The following is a 14,062-nucleotide window of genomic DNA, read 5'->3' as shown; positions in this document are numbered from 1 at the left end:
TTTACATATCTGGTGTATAAGGGAATGTCTGGGATGATATCATAAAGCTGGATTGAGGTTTTTTTTTCTCTGAAGAATTTTTCTTTTATTTTTTTTTTCTTTTTCTTAGTGTCCAAGCCATCTTCCCCACTCCTGATCCGGCAGCACTGAAGGATCGCCGCATGGAGAACTTAGTGGCTTATGCCAGGAAGGTGGAGGGAGATATGTATGAATCTGCTAATAGTAGGGTATGTTGCTGTTTGATATATGTTAAAAACCAGGAGCACCACAAATCTCATAAGTATAATGAAAAGCACAATCATTCCACTGTTCTCTTGATGAGAGAAGTCATGTTTTCTTTCTGTGACAGTGTTTGTGTAGTCCGAAGCCATCTGATTAATGTCACTCCAAGTTAATTCACTTCCCTCGGCTCCATGAGAGCTAGACAACATCATCCCAGCCCTGTTTGCATTCCTCCTGGAAGTGTGATTGATGTGCACGAAGACTGGAGCACAGCTTGCTGTTCTTGATGTTTCCCTTACTGACTTCCTCCTTTCTGGAAGTCTGTGTGAATAGTAGTTTTGGAACTTAATGACTCTTTGAAACTGCAGTTTTTCTCTAGGACTCAGTCCTATTGTACTGCTTACCTTTACCTGTACTGTTGGAGTGATTTCTCCCCTACTCAGCAGCATTGAGAGTGGTTTGGTTAGGATACATAGCTATTTCATGTCTCAACATAATGAGTCACTTTGCCTGTGTTTGTCCTTGTGTATAGGAAACAAGACACAATTCCTGTTCTTGTTCATGATTTTTGCTCTGTCACCAAGGGGGTGCCAGTTCAAATCTATATTACTCAGAAGGAGCAAACCCTGTTTGACATGCGAAGGATGCTAATTCATTATGATACTGTGCTAATTCTGCCATAAAGGAACCACTTTCTGAAAGTTTTCATCTGGTAGAGACAATGTTAGTAGTGCCAGTCATCATAGCTGGTGAGATTTTACCTGATCAGAATCTTGAAGTCCTTTCTTAAGTAAGGTAAGAGCATCCAAAGAGAGTAGTTAGTGTCATTTCAAGTGATAATCATCCAGTAAGACAGTAGCACTTAGTTGGCCCCCCTCAGATCATCTTCCAAAAGAGCTGAAGGTGGAATTGAAGTTTTATTTCCTAGAGGTAGATAGGCTGTGGCCATAGATGTAATGCTGCTGTTGTGTCAGTATTGGTCAGTGACAATATCATCTTCTCCTTGTGGCTACCAAGAGGTTGTTTAGCAAGGAAGATCTCTCTGGCAGCTTTAGGAAACTAATTCAGAGAGAACAAGGATTTCATAGACGTACATATGCATCTAAATACGTTCTCAATAAGGATGAGCATAGTAGACTTCTATTCATAAATATCTTCTGACCTAGGGTGCTAGAGAAACACGCAGATGTATCTTCTCTTTACCTGTTAAAACAGCTGTGAGAGTTTAATTGCCAGAAGTCTCTTTTATGGGAATGCATCTAATGTGTTTGGCTCCAAGCAGCAAACTTGGAAGAATGTAATAACAAGGCCACATGGAATTGCATCTTTCTCTTACAGGAGCATGCATTCCACTTTGACATTGAAAAATATATTAGTATGAGGCATGAATGTAAGCAATTGTTTTACTACATACTGCATGGTTTTAGTATGATGTGCTCCTTGTGAGCACATCCTTTTTTCAGGAATCTTTGCGGTGTGGAGATAGCACAACATTACATTTACAAGTAGGCAGCTGTAGGGGGGAAGGGACTGTAGTGCTTTTAAATTGGACAGCCAACAGTGTCTGCACTGATGGATTTTTGAGACACTTGGAGGAGGGAAATTACCTAAACCCAAAGCTTTATATTGCCATTCTGGACTTCTTTAACAAGGTTGATGAGAAATCCCTATCTCCTGTTAAGTTTTCTGAAATGAACTCAGTCCTAGTGTAATAACAAAATCTAGTTTTGAGGAAAATTGGATGAAGACGAAAGGATTGCGGGACAGGCATCACTCAGCCTTTGCTCCATGTAACCCTGGAGTTTAAGAGTATAGGTGATCCCACAAAAGAGACATAGTCTTGAGGGTTTGAGGGGGTTTTATGTCTTTAACAGGTATATAATCTCATGCACTTAATTGCTGGACGCGCATCTGCAAACAAGGAAAACTGTCTGTTTTGCTGTGCGCTGTGACTGTGTTATTTGATCTGTTGTCAGTGTGGATTGAGTAAAATGGATTTTTCATCTCATACTGGTGTTGTGTTTAGTTGTCTGTGCATGTGGACTATTTTTCACTGATTTTCTCCATTCCTCTGGGGTTTTGTCTGATTTTGTTTATTCCCTGCAATGACTTTCAGTAGTCAGACTCCTTAGTAAAAGAGTGGTTCCTTTCTATGTATAAAAATTGGTCTGTCCTTAACACCTGTCTCCTGAAGTGTAATTAGTCTGTGTTGCTGGAAATGTATTTTTCTTCTGTCTGTGGAAGTATTTATTGTGAATATAACATTTAAAAATAATTTAACACTTGGAACCTAAATCACAGCTTCAGGTTTCTCATCCAAGCAACAGAGATTCTACAGTCTTCTCCTTTGTTTACTAATCTACTCAGAGTAGGTCTGAAGGATAGCCATAAAGCCAAGTCTTATATATAGAAGGGTTGGTTTTTTTTTTCTTCCTTTGCTGCAGTAAAGCAGTGATGAGACTGTTTCAATTTAACGGAATTCTAAAAAGAAATATTTATTTTTCAAATAGGCAGGTGTAGACATTACAAAACCTAAACCAGGTGATGTTATTCTGGTAGACTACATGAGTTCTGCTGCTACTTTCTTATAGAATCATAGAATAGAATCATAGAATAATTAGGGTTGGAAAGGACCTTAAGATCATCTAGTTCCAATCATACTTGACACGGAGTACTATTTTTTTTTTTTTTTTTCTCTCTTGTAGGATGAATACTATCATTTATTAGCAGAGAAAATCTATAAGATCCAGAAGGAACTAGAAGAGAAACGGAGGTCTCGTCTTCACAAACAAGGGATGTTGGGGAATCAGCCAGCCTTACAGAGCCCAGGCCCTCAGCCCCCTGGCATCCCACAGGTGGCTGCTGCCATGGGCCAGGCACAGCCTGTGCGGCCGCCCAGTAAGTACTTTTCCAGGATGTACTTGTGCACCTCACCTGTAGCTCTGCAGAGTTTGTGTACTTGGGCTCTCATGCTAATCCTGAGTTCATAGTTTAAGTTGGGTTTTTTCTGACCATTCTTCTGTTGTGTTGCAGATGGGCCTATGTCCATGCCAACCGTGCCTATAAGTCGAATGCAGGTTTCTCAAGGTATCTATGTTTTCCTCTCTATATACAATTTATGTGTTCAAAATAATTGTTAGGGGGAAAAGCTGGTTTCTATTTTTCTTATGCAGTTGGGGTGGGGATAGCTACTCGCTCTCCCTTCTTATTTCGGCATCATTCTTTATTATTGTTCTGTGGTAGGAGCTGTCTTGGTGCTGTCTTGTCTTAAGAACTGGCAATATGTACCCAAAACTTTACTAGCAATTGCGAAGTAATTTCAGAAAGAGGAGAGCACAAGCACGAATACTGTGGATAATCTCACTTAAAACACTGTAAAGGGGCGGGGGGAGAGAGATGTTGGCATGTTTTCTTCAGTTAAGTAGCCAAAAATACACCTGTAGCTGGAAACTTAGCACTTTAATCCTAGAGTATGTACAATTAATAATGTCCTTTGTTGGTTTCTGATGCAAAGTGGGTCTAAAAGAGCCTTGTAGCTTATTTGTAGCTCTCATGGCTTGCCATTGCTCATTTAGCCTCCTCTGGGCAGGTTTTTTTCTCTGAAAAATAAAACCCTGTGACTTCAGGTGCTTCAGTTTCTTCCAGTTACTTTATTTTTGAATCAGAATTAGTGTAAGTTGAAACTTGTGTTGAAATGTCCTTGACGTTAACATCCTTTTAAAATGCATTTCAGTAGGAGAAAAAGTTGATGGCATGTATAGCTCAATTATTTATTTACACATTTATTACTAATAGACGAGTTTGGGTTTTTTTTTTTGGAGGGGTTAAATGTTTTGTATAATAAGCCCAACACCCATTAAGCCTATTACAAGCTTCTGTCCTGAGTTGCCTTCATATATACAATATGTGGTTTCATTATATTTACTTCAACCATTTCAGTGAGCCCTCACTAAGATATTGCTGTTTCAGAGCAAATGCCTGATTTTGAGAAATCATCCCAGGGTATCATTTACACATAGCATCCTGTCTTTGCACATCACCCCCACTCTTCATCTTCTGCATTTTAATTTTTAACCAAAAATTATATTTCACCTTAACTGGTATTCCTCTAAATACCTCTTACATCCTGATTTGTCTCTTAAGCCAAGTAATTTGAACAAAATTAAAAAGGAAAGTGTAGGGCAGTCAAACTTCAGTTATAATAAATGTTAACTTTATAATTGAGTATACACACGTAAATTCTGATGACTTGTTCCTAATGAGTTGTTTTGGGGATGCATTTGCAGGAATGAATCAGTTTAACCCCATGTCCATAGGGAATGTACAGATGCCACAAGCACCCATGGGACCCCGTGCAGCTTCTCCAATGAACCATCCCGTACAAATGAACAACATGGGCGCCGTTCCTGCGGTTCGTACTTCTTATTGCTAAGTTCTTCTCAAAACTGTTTGATTACATTTTAGCAGTGTTAATGCTGTTCTGAAAAGGTCATGTCATAGAATGGTACTGTAAATTGTAGGGTAATTTCATGGAAATGGACAGAGTCTGTCAGGCCTTTATTGGGGCAAAACTACAAAACAGAACAACCAAACCAAAACAACTTTAGAGAGGTATATACCAGAGATGAAATAATCTCTATCAGTTTGTGCAAGAGGATAGTTCTTTCAGAAACTCTTTGCATTTTATATATGTTCTTTATTCCTCTATTAAAACATGGTTTTATTCTTTTTATTCTGGATTGTCTTCCTTAGCTCAGAGAACAAAGCAGAGTTAGCACTCTTAGTATAGTTTTGGATATTACTTCTTTGAAAAGAACTTCATCATGAATACTGTGGAACAAATGCTAGTTACATGCATACGCCCATTTCCACTTGGTTTGCTGAAATCAGTTTTCCTTTTATTTTTTTGCCCTGTCTTTTGGTTAATTACATTGAGGATATTTTCTTTTGTCTTCCTACACAATACTAAATGGCAATATCCTTAATTTGGGTGTTACTTTTTAGATGGCAATGTCTCCTTCCCGAATGCCTCAGCCACAGAACATGATGGGAGCTCATTCCAACAATATGATGGGTCAGGCTCCTACCCAGAACCAATTCCTGCCTCAGAATCAGTTTCCAGCATCCACTGGGGCTATGAATGTGAACAGTGTGGGCATGGGTCAATCAACAGCCCAGGCTGGGGTGGCACAGGTGAGATATGTTTTCTATTGCTTGAGTTACTCTAATTACTTTGTTCTAATTTGTTTAATTTATGTCTGTTTATTTATATTTATATATCCACTATTTGTTGTAGTCATCCCTGACTTTGGGGGATACTGGGTTACACTTGCCTTCTTCATAAGCTCTTGTATTACTTATTTACGTATGCTAACTGGGGGGCAATGTCCTGTAATTTCCCATTTAAATTCTAAAAAAATGCATGCTGATGAGATTTTCAGGGGGAAAAGTTAGGTCATGGGACATCTGTGAGCATATGCTTTTATCTTTGTGTGGACCTGAGTAGCTAGACTCTAAATCAGGAATTGCAACTAAGTGGTTATTGAAGATCTTTCAAAGTTTGCTTTAACCTTCCTACTTCTGAAGAGAAAATTGAGGGGTTTATGTGACATTTTTCTGTTAACAGCAGTGGTCAGTGAAGTAGCAGCTGTGCTTATGATGCTGAAGTATATGCTTTTCCACAGGAGAGGCTTGTCTTTTAACTTGGGAGTTCTAGTAATTTAGGTTAGTTCGGACCTCCAGAGTTCTCTGGTCAGTCCCATCCTCAAATGAGAGAGAACTGAGATTACAGAGGTCTCTGTCGAGTCAAGTATGGAATATGTGCAGGATGCAGCATCTACAGTTTCTTGGGCCATGGCTCACTTTTTTGACCACTTTTGAGGTGAATGTTTTTTTCCTGATGCACTTAGTTCAATAAAACTGTCTCTATACATACAGAACTGTGTTTTAAATTTGAAAACTCATCTGTAGGAACATCAATTGATTTGAATTCAAGTAAGACGTACATCTAGAGATAAGAATATTCTTTTTTTATTGCTGGTTATCTGATGCAACCTTTAGTAAAATGTACTAAATGTAATATAGTAAATGTAGTTTAAAAGTCTGTGCACATCCAGAATACTTTATCATAGCTGTTCTGAAAAACAAATTCAAGGTTTTCTTAAGCATCTGGAGTAGTCTAATTAGAAATTAAAAGAAAACAAGAAGAAAACCAACACACACCACCTTTTAAGTGTTGCACTGCGCACAAGGCAGGCATTAAATAAGTTGAACTGTCCTAAATCAAGGCTGCTCTAGAGACCTGGCCTAAAATGTGTATTTGCTGGAAACCATTTGCATGCAAAACCTGACCTTTGCCCAGCTAATGACATGATTTAGAGATTTTCTGCATGTGGGTTTCTTTGTTACTCAGAGATGGTGAGGATTCCCTCTCAGTGCCAGTAGAATTAACCTGAAAAGGTGTGCATGGCACATCTAGGTCTAGGAGCAGCATCTTTGACTAAGAGCTAATGAAAATGATTAGAGAAATCAGAGCATAGTCATTTGCAATAGTAGCATTTGCATATAGCTGGTCTCACATTTATATTTAGGGATTATGTTAAAGAAGGCTTCAGTGCTTTCTCAGAGTTTTTGGAGTCACATGTCTGCAACACAGTCTCTCTTTCTAGCAGGGGCAGGTTCCCAGTGCTGCTCTTCCAAACTCCATGAACATGCTAGGACCGCAGAGTGGGCAGTTACCGTGTCCACCAGTGACCCAGCCACCTCTACATCAGACTACACCTCCTGTGTCCACTGCTGCTGGGATGCCACCTATCCAGCACCAAACATCAACAGGAATGACTCCTCCTCAGCCAGCAGCACCCACTCAGCCATCGACACCGGTCTCATCCTCAGGACAAACACCAACACCAACCCCGGGTTCTGTTCCAAACGCGACACAGACACAAAGCACACCTACAGGGCAGACTGCTGCACAGGTTCAAGTCACACCGCAACCTCAGACCCCAGTTCAACCCCAGTCTGTGCCAACCCCACAGCCATCTCAGCAACAGCCAACATCTGTGCAGGCACAGCCACCTGGCACTCCAGTAAGTACCAGCTAGTTGCATTTTTCTTGTCTAGTGACATTCCACAAAAGTCCACCCTATGTATACCACCATGTTGTGAATGTGTAGAGCCTGTAGTTGTCAGTAGTAGCTTCTCTGTTAGACCAAAGGGTTCATTATAGAGATGTGTAAAAACGTGTGTGTTCAGATGTTCTCAGTATTGTTTGAAGGAGGGGGGTGCCTTGAATGACTTTGAACTGCTCAAAATAAAAATTGCAGCAGTGTGCAGAAAGATGAGGTATAACAGACCTGATGTTATATTTGGCCTTAATCAGAATTGATCTTGTCTGATCATGAGATTTGCATAGGTTTGGGTTTTTTTTCTTCTAAGAATCAGTCAGGACGAATGCACGTTTCAAGGGATGTACAGTGTTTTACTGGGCAGGTGTTTTCTCTGTAAAAGAAGCCACTTTTGGGGCAGAATTCTTCCTTGGCTTCTCCTCCGTAAAGCAGAGTTATTAAATGTGGGATATCGAAACTTGGCTACAGTAAGCTCCTGTATCCATGTTCTGCACTGTTTTAGAATATCATCTCATGTCTCTTTTGTGCTGTTCATTTTTAGTAAAGGAAAATATTTCTATATATGCAGTGTCTTTCTTTTGTACTGTTTTTACAACAGCTATCCCAGGCAGCAGCTAGTATTGATAACAGGGTCCCCACCCCTGCCTCAGTTGCTAGTGCTGATACGAATTCCCAGCAACTAGGACCAGATGCACCAATGCTAGAAAGCAAATCAGAAGTTAAAACTGAAGAAACTGAGCCAGAGACTAGTGAGACACAAGTGGAAGCTAAGACTGAGGTAAATGAGATTCTATACAGCTTAACTGAAAGCAGTGATAGATATAAAAGCACTTAATAATGTGTCTGAATTGGTGAGCTAAGGGGTGAGAGAAGGGTAGTTACTGGAAAGTAACTGTCCTGAGGAAAGCCATGGATGGAGAGTGCTTCAACAATCTCAGACTAATATTTTGATGTCTGAAGTTTGGGTTATAGATTTAATAGTACATCTTGTTGCATCCTTTCTTAAGGTGGAGGAGGATTTACAAGGACCTTCACAAACAAAAGAAGAAACGGATGGAACAGAACTGAAACAGGAGCCAATGGAAATAGAAGAGAAGAAGCCTGAAATAAAAGTAGATGTTAAAGAGGAAGAGGAGAGCGGCAGTAATGGAACCACTTCACAATCCACATCGCCATCTCAGCCCCGCAAGAAAAGTATGTGCATGAAAACTGTGGGTTTTTTCTTGCGTACTTAGGTTTTACTAGCATTTGTTATCCATGGTCTCAGCTGCTGCTGGGATGTCGATTTTGCACATGTTCCAACATGTGGAACTCTAGATCAGTACTCTAGCTTGGTTTTGAAAGTAGGATTCCTTTAATGTTATGTGAATCATGGGCTTAAAAGCATGTCGTTGTGGTCTTGATCACAGCAGTCTTCTCACAGACTCCAGCTTCTGCTCAGAAGGACCAGGACAGTGATTACTGGAGAACTATGTATATAAATCTCTCCCTGTACATCTTGGCCAGTGTCTTTCAGGGGAGCTCAGCATGGATAAAGGTGCTCTCAGTAACCAAGAATACCTGTTGCTCTGCTTTTCCATTAGAGGATGCACACACTGCCCCCTGAGTTTCAGCATTCACTTCTCTGGAATCTGGTGTTTAAACTCCACTCCTCAATCTATATTCCTGCAAGGCTTGACTGCTGCAATAGACTGAAACTTTTCTTAAGGTCCTGTGTCATTTTCAGTGTAGCTTTCATTTGAAAGCTTTCTTCTCAGAAGTGGTTAGGTCAGTAGTCTCCTCAGTTAATCTACCGTGTCAGCATAAGTCTATGTGTTGGTGTCTGTATTATGTATTTTTCCAAAAGGAAACTTGGTGGCATTACAGATTTTGAATGGACTTATGTAAATGATTGCATGCCCTGGGTTAATAAGAAATAAATGAATAAGACTGTTAAAACAGGCAGAAATAAATTACTTGTCATGCAGGCTTTGTGGGAGCCTGCAAGATAAGTTTTTTGGATTCAGAAACCGTAGCTGTTTAGAGACCTCTCTGTCTTGGCATCCACTTTTTTGAGATGATGTTTTCTGTGGGTGGTTTTTAGTTTTTGACCAAAGGTAAGCTTCCAACATGCTGCGAATGTCAAAAAAGAGAGTGGTGATCCATTTAATTACCTTTATTTTTTCCCTCCTTTATTTGAAAAGGAAGCTGCATATAAGTATATTACAAGAACATTACATGTGCAAGCTTTCCAGAATGTGATCAAGTAATCATGAGGTTTGAAAGTTTATGCAGCTTGAATCTTGATCTCCTGTATATGCTTTAAGTTGCATTTAATTACTAAGCATAATACTTTTATGACATAATGCTATAAAACACATTTTTCTGTAGATGGTGTTTTCAGTTTGTAGCACAGTGTGCCGGCCAAATGAGAGTATGCTGCAGAACTAACTGGCAGAGCCTGTTTCACACAAAATGTAACATAGGGAGTGGAAAGCTTATTAGCATTTATAAAGCAGTTATATTCCCAGTGGAAAGAATCACTGCTGCTTGTTAGAAGGAGTGCACTTGCAAGCAAATTGAGGCAAGAGGTGGAAAGAGGAAAGTCCTTGCAGAATTAGTCCATAGAAGTTGTGCTGTGTCCTTCTGCTGATTCGGTCTGGGTTACTACATATTTCCAATACCTCATTTAATAATGCAGTTTTATCTTGGAAATAGTGTCACTAAGTAGCCATGTAGTATAATACATGTGCAGTGTGGGCAGGTACAGCCATATATGCAACTTTAAATGGTGACATTTTCTCACCAACTAGTTTGTCCAACTTCAATAGAGCATTTGTATTAAAATGCTAAATAAGAGTTATTTGAGGGTAAATACTGTGAAGCACGCTTAAAGGTTACATGATACTTTAAAACTGCTTATGAGACTCATGCAGTTTTGCATGGGTTACAGAAATGCTGGAAACTCTTCTTCATTCCCCTGAAGCCAGATTCATGGGGCTCACCCCACAGTAACCTGGGATGTAGCAGGTACATGCTGCAGCTATGAAGGGGAAGGCTCACGGCTGGAGATGTCAGAGTGCATGCTCTAACATAGCTTAACAAGTTTATAGCCTGATATGTTAATGTTTGAAAGGGTTCACCTGGACCTCATTGGGTTGTTTTTCTGGGTACAGGAGGCTTTAGCTGTGGAAGTGGAATCTCATCTGTTTATACCAACCATCCTGGTGTACTGAACTCCATTGGCTTGACTGTGTTCACTTAATACAACTAGTTTTGTAACCTGACTGAAGTGATGGGGAATACTGTATGAGCTAGAAAACAGACCAAGATAATACTGCTGGGATACTGGTCTGCTCAGTTCACTTACAGCTGAACTTTTGTAGTTGAGATTTTTTGGGAATTGCAGACATCCCTTCAGCAAACTTCTCTTCCTCATCAAGGATTTGCCTTCATAAATGCAGGCAACCAGACCCTTGTGAATTCAGGGATTGGCTTGGTTTTGCTTTTTTTCCCCTGTGTATCTAATGTGAGCAAGAAAGGAATGGATTTGGCTTCTTGCCTATTCCCTCGCAAAAGAAACAGGATGATATTCATCCGAGTAGCTTCTGTCTCCTTGTCATAGGTGTCTGCCTTAGTTTGACCTCCCAAGATTAGTTTTACTGGTTTCTTCCCTTCTTTATAAGACTTAATAATACAAAACCTGCGAGGGATTGGTTTGGGAGGGGTATTCAGGTGTAATGTCCTTACTGTTTTGAAAATGCTTTCATCTTCCTTTACAAATTTTCTCCTTGGTAATTACAAGCAGGATTTCCTCTGAAAGAAACACAGATCTAAAAAGGTAGCATTAAGCTCTTCTCTGGCAGATAATACGTTATCATGATTCAGGCAAAGATCCCATTTTCTTTTTTCCACCCACACATCCAAGACAAAAATGAGTAACTGAATGCCAGCTCCTTACAAAGATCATCCAGCTACCAGCGGAGGACCAAGAGCATTTAAGTTTGGAAAAGGATAGAGGGGAAAACAGAAACTTTCTTGTAAAATCTGTGTAGAAGGAGATCCTATGATGAAATGTTCTGTTACTAGTCGTATTCTTAAAAGCAGAGCAGCTTTTTTGCTGCTAAAGACAAAGACAACTTTTCTTCACATTTTTAGGTCAAGTCGTAAATTGAAATAATAACTGGATTTTTATTTCTATTTTTTCAAACTTCCAGAATGAAAGTGGCTTGTAAGCTTTATCATCAAAGATAATTGGGCTTTAAGGAACTTGGCAGAAGTTGTGCTGAGTCTCTGTAGTCTGGATTTAAATTAAGATTGGATTTATTTGAAAGATACTCTAGCTTAGTAATATGCTGTTACAGGGGTCGGTACAGGGAAAATTCTTAAATGTCAAGCAGTTGGCCAGAATAGATTATTAAAAGGTGCTTTTTGACCTTTAAATTTTATTAAATAAAATAATTCAGATTATCAGATTATGAACTGCTTGAGCTAGAACAAGATGCTTCCAAAAGCAATAGAGAATAATAATTCTCATTAATAGAATTTAGTATTTCCTTCTGTTCTCAAGAATTCCATAATACGACTTAGTAGTTGTTTATAAAACTTTGAGAGTATATGATAAGGTTCCCTTCCTAGAAAGGTGCCAGCATACATGGTATTGATCAATCTGGAAAAGAATGGCCATTTTATGGGGGCTGAGATTGTGGCAACAGCTGAAATGATCATCAGGTTGCATTCATTGTTGTTGTTGGCTCATCTCATTTTTAATCTGCCAAGTTTGAGTTCAGTAGTAGCAGCATAAGGTCTTGATACAATTGTAAGGCAGGCCCTTGCAGAAGCCCTTCTGGCAGCTTGCTTAGTCTTTTGCTGTAATTTGGGTGGTATCTTGCCTGTTGTGTATATGAGAAGCAATCTTTCCTCTCTCTCGAGGCAGTGCAGTCAAATGGTCATACAGTTTCCATCCTAACAGTTTCCAAGAACTGCAGCATTTACAAATGGCTATAAAAATTGAGAACGTAACACTTCAAAACATCTTCTGAGTAGTGTCAACTTAATTTCTTGTCTTGCTTTATTTTGTGTGTGATTTCGGTGAGTGCGGCTGACATGAAAAGACTTCTCTCAGAAATACCTCCCAAATGAAAAAGGAGGGGGAAAAAAAAAAAGAACTTTTTCTAAAATCATAGATTTTTAACCAGAAGTCACAAAAAGCAGTTTATATCTTGCCAAAATAGCAGTTGAGTGACAGAAGCTATGATCAGCTTCGAAGGGGTCACTGTAGCCCTGTTGATTTAAGTGCTTTCAACAGAACTCTTAATTGCACCCTTTTCCTGGTATCGTTCTTATTTCAGCCAGGTAGGTAAATATTAGATGCCATCTTGCTTCCCTTATTTGTTTGTTGTTTTTTTTTTTATTCTCAATAATAGGCATTCTTTCCTATTTAAAGACTCTGTTCCTAAGGAAATAAATGTAATTACACCGCTGAGATGTTCAAAGAGCTCTCCAAGTTATCATTATTTTTCAGAAAATGCGTTGCCTTTCTTGTCCTTGTCATCAACTATTGAAAGAAACGTGGCTGTTGCCATGCCACTGTTGCCAAGTGGTTGTAATGATGCATATAAATCTGAAAGTATTAACACTTTAAAAATCAATTAACAGTGCATCAGTTCAGGAACCTTTGTATACTGTGGCCAGGAAATTCCTATGCCAACTATCAAGACATCTGGTTACTCTCTGTAGAGTTGGTTCTTCAGCCTTGTCCACTGTGGTGTTCTGCAAGAAGTGTCATGCCTTGGAAATAGCAAACAAGGTTAGAAAAGAGGGGGAGGAAAATATGCTTTGTCTCCTCTCTGAAGAGCTAAGGTTCATCCACATTAAAGCAATTGAATTAATTTGGTTCTGGATAACTACTTTTTATGTGTTAGAATATATATCATTATCAACTACAGTTGTTCCTGCCTACTTATTCTGGGAATGTCACCTACCGTGATTTGAGTAAACAAAAGCTGTTCAGTAGCCTCTTGATTGTAAGTTTTACCTCTAATCAGCTATGTAGATTAGGAAACCCCTTTAAAGATTTTTATGCTAACATAGTTCTTCTTTTTTTTTTTTCTTTTTTAGTGGAGTCAAGAGGTTAAGAAACACAGAAGGAAATTTTCTAACCTTTCTGACTTTCCTTAACAGTTTTCAAACCTGAGGAGCTGCGTCAGGCTCTCATGCCTACCCTCGAAGCTTTGTACCGGCAGGATCCAGAGTCTCTACCTTTTCGACAGCCTGTGGATCCCCAGCTTTTAGGGATTCCGGTGAGTTGGCATTAAAAAACCCGTAAAATGTTTGTGTGTTTTGTCTTTGCTCATATAAATGTTTTGTCTTTTCTGTTCAACATATTGTGAACAGTTGACATCTTAAAAATAAGGGGGTTTGTGTGTGTTTGAAGGACTACTTCGACATTGTGAAGAATCCTATGGATCTTTCAACCATTAAACGTAAATTGGATACTGGGCAGTACCAAGAACCCTGGCAGTATGTGGACGATGTTTGGCTGATGTTTAACAATGCCTGGCTCTACAATCGCAAGACTTCCAGGGTCTATAAGTTTTGCACTAAACTTGCGGAGGTGTTTGAACAAGAAATTGATCCTGTTATGCAATCACTTGGCTACTGTTGTGGGCGCAAGGTATGTATTTCGTGGATTGACTTGTATCCTTCCAAAGAACTTGGCTTGATTAATCAGA

At 39.3% G+C, this 14,062-nt stretch overlaps 1 protein-coding gene across 9 annotated transcripts in view; it reads left to right on the top strand.

The window, feature by feature from the left end:
- Positions 1–14,062, top strand: part of CREBBP (CREB binding protein) — a 95,421-nt gene that overhangs the window by 55,771 nt on the left and 25,588 nt on the right. For 5 of the 9 annotated variants that reach the window (XM_061473392.1, XM_061473387.1, XM_061473385.1 and 2 more), the window contains 10 exons: positions 110–227; positions 2,928–3,120; positions 3,256–3,309; positions 4,509–4,633; positions 5,227–5,415; positions 6,891–7,310; positions 7,948–8,127; positions 8,357–8,543; positions 13,512–13,630; positions 13,765–14,004. In XM_061473392.1, the coding sequence (XP_061329376.1) occupies positions 110–227; positions 2,928–3,120; positions 3,256–3,309; positions 4,509–4,633; positions 5,227–5,415; positions 6,891–7,310; positions 7,948–8,127; positions 8,357–8,543; positions 13,512–13,630; positions 13,765–14,004 (1,825 nt within the window). The remainder of the gene's footprint in view (positions 1–109; positions 228–2,927; positions 3,121–3,255; positions 3,310–4,508; positions 4,634–5,226; positions 5,416–6,890; positions 7,311–7,947; positions 8,128–8,356; positions 8,544–13,511; positions 13,631–13,764; positions 14,005–14,062) is intronic. The other 4 variants (XM_061473390.1, XM_061473386.1, XM_061473389.1 and 1 more) reach the window with 3 other exon arrangements.

This window comes from Pezoporus flaviventris, unplaced genomic scaffold (genome assembly GCF_033815535.1).
Source record: "Pezoporus flaviventris isolate CSIRO_AGI_PZ_B2104156 unplaced genomic scaffold, CSIRO_AGI_Pfla_v1 ptg000078l, whole genome shotgun sequence".
NCBI classification, from domain to species: domain Eukaryota; kingdom Metazoa; phylum Chordata; class Aves; order Psittaciformes; family Psittacidae; genus Pezoporus; species Pezoporus flaviventris.
The sequence above is the reverse complement of the archived record's forward strand: the minus strand, read 5'-3'. Positions and strand labels throughout refer to the sequence as shown.